Here is a 13,363-nt window from a genome sequence, read left to right as displayed (position 1 = left end):
TTTATCCAAAAGTGGAAATTAGCTTCAACCTGGTAAGTAGTAAGCTAAGTAGTTCTACGTTCATGAAAATGAGATGACGATCAGTGCAACTGGTTTGCTGTCGTGGATTTTTGTCAACTAGCAATAAGGCTATAGCGAGGGTAGTTCTCTCATTCAAACAAACATTGCTAGCGCTTTCTTGAAGGTCTTAACAAGCATGAGAAATGCCAGAATAGGGACGTCACAGTCACGTGTCAAGGCTGGCTCTCAATTCAACTTACTTCACTTTGAACAGATCATAGATAGTTTCAAATGATGACTCCATGATACTTCTTGCTAATTCTTGTCGTGGTGTAGAAGATGGCGATCGACAATCTATCGGAGATACTGGTCGGTCAAATGTCTGGTGTCCGGAAACTGGTCGTTTTGGGACTCGAGACCTGAAGTCCTCTGAATGAGGTGAGTCTACGTCCAGTGACTCAATCATCTGCATTTACAAACAAAATACTGATAAGGACTTGAAAACAACAAAACCGCGTCAATCTTTGGAAGTTGGAAAAATAACAAAGAAGTACGTTTTACTTTCTGGTGGAATGATTTGAACTGGTTGTGAGAACTGTGACTGGCACAAAGTCCAAACTGCGCAAGCTAGACATCCAAAACAGGCGTTCATGAGCTGCGTACTTCTGGGGTGAGGTATTCGGGTCGCATTCTTAACGAGTACGTTCTAGCGTATTGCTCTGTTTGAGAGTCTTGTAGAAAGCAGAAACAAAGGATTTTGCGAATAGTCTTGGTGATGTTTGCGGGATCCGCTTTCCAAGGTCGAGCTCATATGACCCTGCTTATGCTTGGATGAAAATACTGAGAAATGAGGCCTCAGAAGAGCTTATATTGTCAGTCACCATCCAGGTTGACTCACTGGCACCAAAGATGGAGAATCATTAGACAGCTATCTCTCTCAAGTATTTGCTCTTTTTACTTTATTTATCTTTTTTACTTACTTTACTTACTATGGTTTATTTTTAAAGACAGTGGGCAAAGACATAAAAAGTAAATCTATGCGTTAGATGTAGAAGGATGTTCAGGGGAAAATTAGATAAAACGAGAGATAAAACGAGAGAGGCGTCTCATTCAAAGTCGTGCTACCAGCAGTTTTAGTCGGACAGGATGAATACTTAAGTACGTAAGAATGTTTGATAAGGAAACAAGCGAGTAAAGACCAGCAACTGAAGGAGGGATAATTAACGCCAAATGCTCTTTAAGGCAGCACAGTTAGGATTGTATGGATATAGAGAACAGATGTTCAACATCTATGTCGTTTTGCGTGATTACATCGATAACTTTGACCTTAACTGGCTTTTCAAACTACTCAACGTCTTCTCAGGCTGTCTTTAATCCCATACCACTTGGTTTGGAAGCTCAAAACAATTGGGATCACTTTGTGAAGAACTGCTATCCAATTAGGGTCATATTTATTGATGATTTCCTACTGTGAAGAATAAGCGTAGCGGATACGCTCAAGTTTTAGATAATGCGCATTTCATGGAGCGAAGTCCAAGATTGATGCGAAAGTTACGCCCTTTTTGAAGATCCCTACAGCGCAAAGTACAAAGAAGCAATGGTTTATCGCGTCTTCGTTCGGGATCCATTGAACAGTACATAGTACGATTTCACCCTTTATTTACTTACTGATTTGTTTAATTTGATCTGCTCGAGATAGATCGCTGGTTATGGCACACAAGTTACTGACCGGCGGGTCCGTAGTTCGAATCCAACTCAAGCATCTCAACTGCTCCTATCTAGGACTGGGAAATCTGACAGTAGCTCAGCCCTCTTACCTCCGAGTGTCATTGTAGCTAGGCAGCGAAGCGGGGTTGCAATTGATCAAATACGCTAATGGGAAGTCTTGATTTTAAAGAACGGCTCCATATGTTTGACCACGTGGTCTTTGTAGTACCTGCTTACCGTGACTGGCGCTGGAACTACTGGCATAAATCTACGACCCCTGTCTTATATTCTGTACGGAAAACCAAGGTAACAAGGCTCTAATGTCAGATCACTTGAACAGCTGTCTTTATTCCATTCTTCCTAGCAACACTGAATTAGCTGTTAGCATCCGAAACATGGGTGCAGTTAACGCGTGGTTTGTGCGAAATTCGCGGTAGTTGGATGATAGGGGCCGGTAGAAGAGAGGCACCCGTTAATGACAAAAAATCCATAAATAGGGAATCACTATTGCTAGCAAAAAGATACAATTTTTGCGGTACTGCGCAACTAATTTACACTTATCTCTGTGAACCACATACGGCGTGATTTCCGGAGCCTTAAACTGATCGCTCTGTTCGCAAAGAATAAGACTCCACTAATAATGCCGAATGTTCTCGTCTTCAGGTTATCAATTAAATCTCGCTTTGGATGGTTCTGATTGGCACTTCTAATGTACTCCGTCCCAAATCATCCGATTACGTGGCTCGATCAAGTGTTCACAGTAACGTGTCGTGTAAAGCCAGACACATTTGATGCAGTTCGCTGATACCGATGTAAGAACACAGAGCGAAGCGACGCAGCATGACACAATAATCCTCACCGTTCTCTTGAATGGTAATTCCCCTAAAATAAACCCCCCTCCGAAGGGAAGCAACTACCCCAAGGAGTTCATGAGAGTGTCTCTCGTCAGGCAATACTTAGTGCCAAAATTTTCACAATTGCCCGAATTTAGGCCACATCACGCCGTTTTTTCCTAAGTATTCAACAGAATAGTTGTACTTGTGTTTTCTTTAGTGTAGAGGTGTAAATCTTTGGGCTGTTTCGTTAAACTATTCTGTATTATTGTCAAGTGGTTGACGTATCAAAGTGATAAAAGTCGACTAATGTTGTAATCCGGGGAAACCTTCACTCCAAACGTGACGTTTTCATGTTTATTCATCAACTGATGAGGGACAAACGTCGTTGTTACGGAGAACCACAGTGTTAAGGCGAAAATGTCCTCCATAGTTAAAAGCGACAGTATTCATAATACGGCCTCAATACAAGACTCACTTTATGCATCTGTTGCGCGTCGACAGCCGTTCCCACCTTAGAAGCTTTTGGGGTAGATGTTTGCGTGGGAGTATCCCATGAGCCGAAAGAGTTTGCAGAATCTTTACCTTGGCGTTTGTCAATCGTTTCGTGAGGCTTCCAAGTTCGTTTCTGAATGCCCTTGAGTTGAGCAATAATACGATACAGAATGATACCTACTTGCTCAGTAGTAATTCTGCGAGGCGTCTCATTTGAAAAAGACACACCGACTTCACTTCTCTGGGTGCTGGAGCTGTGAAAAGCGTTGTGTCGGAATTCGAGGAATGCTTACCCACAATGGTCCTGCTTTAATTGGATGTGGATGTTCACAGTTGAATCACTTCCCAAATAGAAATCATCCATGCCCACATGCATAGACTCTGTGGTAATAAAACATAAAACCTCAAAGTTGTAGGTTTATTGTACCGGAGTGTAAACAAAATGTATATTCCTTTGATAAAACGCTAAAAACTATTATCTGAGCTTATTTCACGATTTAGTACTCGACTTGATCTTTCCAACATAGCATCCGATATTAATTTTACTTGATCGGCTTTGCACGCTAATGTAGACGTCTAAGAAAGGGATGCTATTGGTATTCCTCTAAGGGGACCATCAGCAAGCTAATGGACATTGCCACCTCCTTCAAGTAGTTATTTCAAAGTGCTTGGGAAATTTGAATGTAAATAGCTGTCACTAATTTCCGCGTTAGAGATGCATTCAGAGTTACTTCCAAACTCCTTCACTCATTGTTGAAGATCTTTAGTTTAATACATCTGACGGCAACCTCCTGGATGATTTGTTCAAAATTCAGAAAATTAAAATACCCCTATCACTATCACAGTCTGGTTGATTATTCTTAGTTATTATTCTTTATTGGGAGTGTTTTTCATCACCTCATATCTGTTTGTACTTTAACTAGGGGCGGTAACGTGATGGAGACTCCCCACTATGCTATCAGAATGAGGGTATATGGTCTTAATTTACGGCTATTTTCTCTCAAAATACTAACCCATTTCACTACCGCCTCTTCAAAGAATAAGTGCACATCGTTTTCACTGACACTCACTTCCTTTAACTTCACAACAGCTACAAACCCAGTGAGTTGGGGGTATTACAGATTTTTAAAGTGTGCCGGTCAGAACTTTTCTTGACATGAGAAGCGCAGTTTAGTCAGCTCGATACCTACCTTCAGGCGGTGAGCAGAGGCTGATACTTTATGTGGCAGGAGCGAATCACTACGCTATCCTGGTGAACTACCCCATCGTACTGCTTACTTGTGGCAGCCAGTGACAAACACAGCTATATAGATGTTCGATTAAACGCATCCTAATTTTGCCATTGTTATTATTGTTATTAGCAGGTAGGTAGAGTGAGTATTTCGCCAAGAGAAATATGCAGTTGACGGACCTCGCTATTTCAGACTGCAAACCAAAACCAGTTGAAAGTCAATTCGCATCGACTTGACGGAAAGATAAAAAAGTATAATCCGGACACATGTTTTGCAGGCTTATGGCATTGAGGCGTTGCTTAATGCTCACCAGCTTGGATGTTGCTCCGGAATGCTCTAAAAAATGCCGGTTTTCCATTTTCGGTATTTTTAGTCTGCCTTTTCGAGACACAAATCTATGGTATCTGATTCCTTGTGGTGTTGATATTGGTCATTTGTTGGGAGAATCGAATGCATTCCATCAGCCGATGAAAGAATTATGATAGTAAATCATTGTGCAATTGTTTCAGGGCGCACCACTGTCTCTGTTTTGTCAGCATGTTGTACGTATTTTTATCAGTTGGTGCTAGGGTTATTCAGAAAAACAATCCCGTTTATTGCCTGTTCTGTCATTCTGTATGTCATTTTCATGAAATAGAAGAGATTAGAAGCAAATGAGGATTTCTGCTGGGCAACTGATCAGCTAAATACTCAGATGGCTCGGACCCGATCTGTAGATTAACAGCCCAGGAATGCACAGGGGACTGATTAGGTCAATTGGCAAATATAACGAAAAGACGGGAAAATCGCAACAACCCAGATCAACACACCAGTTTGCAAGCAAATTTGGTTTTCACGGGAGATGATGTTCTTCAACTGAATGTGCCGCACACAGGCCGCCTCATGTTTCAGTTGATGTGCCGCACACTCAGTAAGAGAGCATAATCAACTAGAGATTTACTTGCGTCTCTCGTGAAAAACCAAATTGATTTGAAAATGAGTGTATTCGTCGAAATCGGTTTAATTTGGGGTCAAGTAGGACATAAAGTTGACAGAAACTCAGGGACTGAGCCTACCTGACGAGCATCAGGTAGGGCGAAATCGATCGTGGGGTGTCGAAGGGTTTTCCGCAACCTTGTGAGTAATTTCCTTCATAGAAACCAAGATGAACTTCTAGATCCAACAAACCTACGCATCATATATAACTGTAAACTGTCCTGTGCGCGAGACCTGAAACATATTAGTCTGAAGATCGATCGGAGAAAACAGGCCTTAATAGTAATTAAGATAATATACTGGTAAAGTACGGCTCTCCAATGTATGCCCCGCAATAACTACGGAAAATACAGCATTGCCGTTATTAGTAGTAGGCAGGAAACAAAATGTGCTACGTATTGACTAAGCCTAAGTGGACAGCAGTCCTTTTGTAACCGTCACCTTATTTTCATGCCGTAACTCACACTCGAACCAATATACCTCCAAGTGTGCCTTAGGATCCCTTTAAAACTCCATCATTCACTATATTTTCCTTCCTAGGCAATCCCCTCTTTGGTTTAAAACTCAACGACCCTCTGTGGAAGGAGTGAGTATTTAGAAGTAACCCCTCGACTATTAACTGACGGTCAGCTGAACGGTTTGAATTAACCCATGCACCTATTACCTTTCGACCCAGAAGAACCGGAAGAACGGGAAGCATAACAAAACAAGTCTTAAAAGTGGAATGGTGGAAAGTTGGCTGTCCCATGACCATAAGGTCAGTACGAGTTCTCAGCAATCGCCTACAAATTAATTCGGGAGCATGATTCTTTAGTACACATCTTTCATTTCGAGTTGGAGTCTTCCAATAAACAAGCAAGTTTAAGGTCAGTGAAGGGGTCTTTATGGCTGTTCCTTAAGGAGGTTCAGCCCAGTCGTTTCAGGAAGCTCCCTGCAACAGCATTTTGTCTGCGTCCCTAAATTAGTGATGTCCAATAGGGTATACCGACTTGGTGGGACCTCAGTCCCGATTGTACCCAGTGTTCTGCTCATTTCTTGCGGTTTTCCCTTGGAAGCAGCCGAACTAATCCAATGCAGTCCTAAGTCAGGCAGGGATATTCTTACCTCTGACAACCAGACCTGGATGGTGGGCCATCTCCCACACGAAATCGGTGTTCTACATCACAAAGAGATTATACTGCTAACAACAGTGACTACCAGACCCCAGACGCTTCTCCCTGGATAGTCTGTACGAATTTCTTACGGCTGATTGGGGTGGAACAGGTTTTCTTCTCTCCGTGATAGGAAACTCCATCGCGCTTCATTTATCTCCCCAGTTCATTTGTTTGTGAAGAACATTTTATTGAACAAAGTTAAGTAAAACCAAAAAACACAAGATTCATCCGAGGCTCGTTTTAAGCTCGCTATTGCATCAGTCAAACACACAAACTAGGCGAAAACGATACGTGAACAGATTGGAGTTCGGGTAAGATCGAGGATTTATTAAAGCTCCTAGTTAAAAGTACATGATGATTCCAAAAGAGACAAAGGCGGTAGTAAGCTATCGGACCATTTTGTTATATTTCTTACAAAGATTTGTGAACTCCAATTTTAGCCTACAACAGACACACAGGACGTACTAAATCTGAAGAAACGTTTAGAAATGTTACGGCCACGGCCCCCATAAATCCATTCTCTGTAACAGTATGACAAACAATTCAACGGGAAAGCGGATTGAACAGTTTTTGACGACAACACACAGTTCGTGTTCATTTGCGTAATTTGAAACCCAGTTAATTTCTAGCTGACACAGCCAAAGGCTGCCATCTGTCTATAGAATTTATCGTTTGCCTATGGCTAAAACTCGAACGGTTCACTTGTGAGTACAGTCCTCATGATCACCAATGGTCCAATGTCGCGATTAGATGGGTCATTTAAGAGAGAGCTTTGCGCTCCAAGTATGGTGGCTCGTAAATTCCAGCCAAAATGTTTATACTAGTCCCCTTGGCATTATTGGCGATTTTATTCCTTGATGGGAATGCATTACCAACTTACCACCCAAATCATCCTGATTGGACAGCATGGATTCCGGCGGACGATTCAAACTACGGTGTTGGTGAATTCTGCTCGAGCAAATGCCACATTGTCTGTCTAGTTTATTGAGAGGAATTTCAACTAATTCTTTAGAAGGGAAGATTTTCCTGCCCGGTACGATCGGTTCTGTGATACACATGTTCGAAGTACCAACACCTTGGAGATTCCTGTTACACGTGGAGTTCGAAGGAAACGCATTTGCACACAAACTGGCCTGTAAAATAAACAACAGTGATCCTGCATGTCGTTACCATTTTAACCTATGTTGTTCATAGGACCCATAAGTCAAAACACAAGTTTTACGTTCGTCTGAACAATTAAACACTGGAATAATAAGGAAAAACACTGACACTTATTCCAAAAAAGTACCATTTTTGAGAAGGCCAAAACGGCTTTTCCCCCTTCTATAGGACAGGCGGTAACGCTAATTTATATGTAGAATGAAATAATAGCCACTGAAGGTAGAGAAGGGAAAAACCGCCGATAACTTGGAACCTTTGCCAACGTCCATTTGGGACACCTGACTAGTACTGCTGAAAGGCAGTACTCGAGAAGCCGTACCTGGGAGACGAAACAAATCTTTGTTCATGAACATGGTCATTTTTTGGATTCTTTACTGTATATGTAGCCAGCAAGAGAGCTTTTATTGCTCAGCTCTTCTTGAGAATGGTGGACAGTCGGCCAAGAACCAAGTAACAAACCTTGAGCTTTATAATCAATGAGCTAGGTTTGTTGGAAGCCACTATTCGTACATATGGAGACCTGGTATGGGGTGCTTAAGGTATCGGTAACACTGAATGTCAACTTGAGAATGTCTCTAACGGCACACACGCATCAAATACATTATCATACCATCCACCAGCAGAAGTGTAGAGTCTGCTTTCTTCGCACTTAGTAGATGGCACCCACTCTGAGGTTGCACAAGTAATTGCCTGAAATACACTGCCAGCCAGGTTATGTCCACCTAAACTTTGAAATTAGGTTAGATGTAACCAAAGATTTGACTAGTGCATCTTGGTTGCTAGTTGACTATAGACGTACTGAGGAAGTCTCCTTGATCGGTGATGAGAATTTGGCAAAACAGCTATCTAACACGGCAGATCAGAAACAAATAAACCCACCGGGTCGGTTAATATTTCAGCCCTGCTAGTAAACAAACTGGCTGAGAGTGACAGGATTTGGAGCACTCAATCCTGTGGGACAAATAATCAAATATGGGCTAGGTGATGATGGAATAACAGATGAAATCCAACGGAATGGACAACTGCAGCCCTCAGTGGTAACCATGCACCTAGAGGACAGGTTTCATTTAGTTCAGTCCTATTTCACTTAGCTTTTATATTTCCCATGTGTATTAAAGGCATATTAGATGGGAAACCATTTGGCAAACGCAATATACTACTCATAATATGGCAATATACTACGAGTAAGTTTGCCAAGAATTTTTCGGTTTCGCCGGTCTCGCGTTTCTCGGGGCTCATAAACTAGGCGCAGTCTCCCGATTGCCGTCAACTCTATATTCTACTTGAGCCCATTTGACTGGATTACAAATCGTCAGCTTGAAAATTATGGGCACAGATGGAATACAGTGACACTATGGCTCGATTCCTCATTTTCGGGAATAAACTAACATCGGCTGTTGAACGGAGAGAAGTTTCATGCAGTGAATGGCGGAGAAAAATGCATGGTAAAATATACAGATAGTAATGCAACGTAGAAAGTCTGCCTCAAGCCGCACTGTTGACGGTAGCTCCGTCATGTACGCATATCCATGACAGTAATCCACCTCACTGATGAACGACGGACAGTTAGTAAAAATGAGTGGTTTTGGATATATACATATATATATACATTTGTATGCATATATATATGTATATATGGTGATTAAAACCCCCGGAGATTTTTGCGGTCACGTCTCTTCAGTGTTTCTTGTGTGTATAAAAAGTATGGGGAGATAGGCAAATTTACCGTTTTGGTTGCTGGTTCGAAATACAGCTGGGGTCTATTTACGGTTGTCTGATTTCCTTGAATATGATCGTAATTCAGCGCATCCAAAAAGGCTTCAAAACGGCTGATTCTGCAAGGCAAGGTGAATTACAAATGAAGGTTGCCCTGTGTCTCAAAATAATCTGAGTAAAAGCTATTAACTGACTGTTTAGTCTTCAGACGATCAGTTAGTTTGTTTTTATTTTTTTTCGTTACAGTGTATTGGAGTTTGATAGTTGTATGTGTCAGCTGGCTGTGGAACTGTTCAGGATGGTTTCCCAAGTAGTTTGTGATGAAATTTGTCCATGAAGAGACGACATACTAATCCAACCTTTGTTTTAAGTATGATTTTATCATTTTTCAGTGATATCTTAAGCAGTGCATTGAACTGTGTGTTTGGCTTAATCACTTTCATTTGGCCTCCAAAGTTTAATCACAGCTTACTTCTGACAGATAACGATTCTTTTTCGGGAGGTTTAAAATATCTTGGTCAACTAACTAGCACCCGATCAAGTTCGTATGGGGAAACAGAAGCACTTCGCTGAGCATGGGGGACCTGTATCTTTCACACGGCGTAGGATTCCACGAATGTAGAATCGAAGAGAAGTTTTACAGTCAAAAGCAAGGACTGATGAATCAATAACGAAGATTTTCAGAGAATACACCCTTCTTCATGATCCTTCAGTACATTAGTGGGTATCTTTCGTTCTATTAATTAAATATGAAAACGTTTCCGAGTGTTCATCGGCATGATTTGAGTAGACCTGGACCCACAGGATCGTACTTATCACAGGCGATGGACCATTGTGCCTTTTGTGCTTTATAGTTCATCGGTTTTCATTGGCTTGATAAGAAGCCATACCCCATTATCAGATTGCCTACCTAGTCAACCTCTAGTGTGCGACGAACCATATGCCTACAATTTGTCTGGTATGTGACAGCAGTTTTGTGTGGTTTACAGTGTAAAACATGCTAATTTCCTATCACACAAGATAAGAAACAAATAAAAAAATTAGCTGGAGTATTTCCTGTCCTGTTTGTGGGTTGTACTCACACTTCTCTTTGCTTGCACAGTGCAACGCCAAAAACCAAGTTTACGTGGCTGAGGATTGTCGTTAAAAGTGGCTCAAAGTGTGCATTTAAAAATAACGTTTTTCAAAAATATAATATCCTTTTAGTCAAACGAAGACCCGACCAACAATTTAGTCCAATTTTCTTTCAAAAGCTGTGCTAGTATTGATTCTCAGAACAAAAGCATTAAGCCTGAAAGGTATGTTTATTTTCAAATGAAGGGAACCGTTGACAGACTCAAACAACAAATTTAATTCTACAGCCTTCACCTTTTACAAGCGAAGTCTGCATTTTACTGGTAACCGTGATCCTACCATACACCACACCCATTCATGATGTTAGACACCAAATTTTCTGTGGACTGACCGTCCAAAGATGACGCAAAAAGAACAACTGGTTCTCCCATTATGGAAACCGTCCCTAACTGCGGGTGGTGTGGAATTTTACTGTGTGCTTCGGAATGGAGTACCGCCTCTTACAAGGGATCTTGCTGAGAAAAGCCAGAGAGAAAAATCTAATACCCAGCTTGCGGTGTAGATCTTGCGCTTCGTGGAATTATGCCTAAAATGCAATTGCTCGTAGTACAGATGACGGAAATGGTGGATAGAATCGAAACGGATGTGGACAAAAATAAGATGGTCCATGCCTTCAGCTGTCTTACAAATAAACGGCGGGTTAGGTTTATCTTTTATTTGGGGTTTCAAGTTATGCGAATTTTTGAGACCAGCATAAATGATGGCCCACATGGCATGATTATGCGAGGTGATCACGATTTTTCAAGGGGATTTTTATAATTCGGCAACCAGGCTGGCTACTGTAGGGCTTCTACGTTACCCCATTTTACCAGTGTTCGTGCAGCAAAATCAACCAACGTTGGTACCTACTCCAACAGATCGCTAAATCAGCTCATCTGTTGCGTCACAACAAAACGTAGAGCCCCTAGATTGACCCGGACTTAATCAGTATTTGAAACACACTAGAAAACGGTCAAAAAATATAGCATATCATCACCTACAACAGTGTTGACGGCCAACCGGATCACTAGGGAGATCGTTGTGACCGAAGTGGATATTTAGTTATCCCTACCAAGTAGCGGGTCAACTTCTTTACATCTCACAATTTCAGTTGGTAGCTGACTTGCATGGCTTGCCAAAGTGAAAAAATGAAGTGACATTGTGTTTGCTTAGAACCGATGTTGAACGCTCCACAAATAAATTAATTTTCAAAGTCTTTCATGCATTTCGCGTCTATATCGGCTAGATGTTTAGCTACAATATTAGATAGTAGCAGACAGATAAGATTGGAAAATTGGGCCTTGGATTTTGGGGATAAAAGCCCGTTATTAAAGTTGAAAAGAAACCAAAGATTATTTTCCCGAATTTTTAGCAAAAGCTTCCAAATAATCCACTTCCACTAATATTTTTCCACTTGCTTAATTTTCCCGCAAAAACAAAGTTAAATCTCCTTTGCATGAAACTTTTTGTAAGGCTAAAAAACACTCAGCTTCTTTGCAGGAAAGATATAAAACCGGTTTTGAACTCTTCAAGTATGAAAATAACACAGTAAAAAATGGGGGCCTGTCAAGAAAAACACGACAATATTTGAAATATCGCACCGGACCAAACCTCAGGTGATCTTGCATCATGTTTAGATAGAGATAATTTCAAACGAGAGGTTCAGTGGCATTCAATTCAATCTCCCGTTAGTGCCAAGTTTGTTTTCAGAAAGATGTAAGCATCAATGTAAAGTACTCATTAAACTGTCCGGCAAGCAAAAAACCGGCAAGCAAAAAACCGGCAAGCAATTTCTCCTTAGTGCGACATGCGCTCACAACAATGGTAATGAACTTGGAGATTCTGATTGACTTTTAGTCAATCAGCTACCAGCTTCTCGTTTTCACAAATTGGCTAGCAACGATTATAGCCCGCAGTCGATTTCCTAAGGTATGTGTGGGGTGTCTAACCAGTCTGTGCATAAATGAGCGTCGTGTAGAGAGCGGCTCCGTTTGATCAGATATAAGCTTTAAAAGGCAGATTATTTGGAAAATAAAAAAATCGTTGAATCCGGAGCTTAATTAGCCCGACGTGGATTCAGTCACAGAGGGTTGATCTTGTGTGAAGGGACATTATATTGCAAATATCACAAAGAAGGCTTAACGTTTGACAGATCAACCTGTGTATTACAACGGTGCCTTCATCGGGGAGATGCACGTATATTATTGTTGCTTGGCAGAAACATATGCTGGATGTATCAACGCAACTATGATACAACAGCGGTTAAACATTGCTTGACTTTCCGCTTCTAGGGTTCTATACCAAACATATGGTTTTAGACGAGCAACAAGAGGATGAACTAAACGCATATCAGTAATGTTTACATAGCCTACCTGGATAACAGAGCAGAATTTTCACGTTCAAGCTGGTCCAAAACCATGCATCGTGAAGACAATTCCGAGTGAACCATGTTATAAATATTCTGTTGTTGTATCTTTGTACCGCTTAACTTACTTGGAAAATATTTGTGCAGCTCATAGTCAATCCTGTTTATTTCAAAAGTTCTTCCATGCCAGACAGGAAAATGACGGCAACTCATAAGTGTGTTCGGATATCTTGAAAGATATTACGTGCTTAAACGATAATGAAAACAAAAGCATTATTTAGTATTTTAATTCTAAGCCACAGAAGTAGGCGCGCTTTCCAATTCATTCGGTCCCGTGACCTTAAGCAGTGAGTTGATAAAAAGACGCCTCAATGCACAGAAAAACTAGGGTCCTGGTTATAGCTAGGTACACCTCCATGAAGGACCACTTTCTCCTAGGAATCAGGTAAGGAAAAGAACGAAATAGCACGACAGTAAAACAACGGCACAAAAAGACGTTAAGGCGCTAAGGTGAATCCTGTCGGATTATCTCTAGCGCGCATTACCCACCAGAAAAATGACAAACAGACGTAGCAAAATATTGATTGCCTAAATGAAGCATGGGCGCCAATA

The 13,363-nt window shown here is 41.2% G+C and overlaps 1 protein-coding gene across 1 annotated transcript; it reads right to left on the bottom strand.

Annotated features, from left to right (window-relative positions):
• Positions 1 to 3,018: 3,018 nt before the first annotated feature.
• T265_12959 (hypothetical protein) lies at positions 3,019 to 13,002 on the bottom strand (the record flags this gene model as incomplete). Its single annotated transcript, XM_009166448.1, has 5 exons — positions 3,019 to 3,289; positions 3,329 to 3,416; positions 7,277 to 7,529; positions 9,284 to 9,392; positions 12,759 to 13,002. Coding segments are annotated over 5 exons (927 nt in total), but the record flags the coding sequence as incomplete, so codon positions are not given.
• Positions 13,003 to 13,363: the final 361 nt, after the last annotated feature.

The sequence above is a fragment of the Opisthorchis viverrini genome, assembly GCF_000715545.1.
Source record: "Opisthorchis viverrini unplaced genomic scaffold opera_v5_27, whole genome shotgun sequence".
NCBI classification, from domain to species: Eukaryota; Metazoa; Platyhelminthes; class Trematoda; order Opisthorchiida; family Opisthorchiidae; genus Opisthorchis; species Opisthorchis viverrini.
The sequence above is the reverse complement of the archived record's forward strand: the minus strand, read 5'-3'. Positions and strand labels throughout refer to the sequence as shown.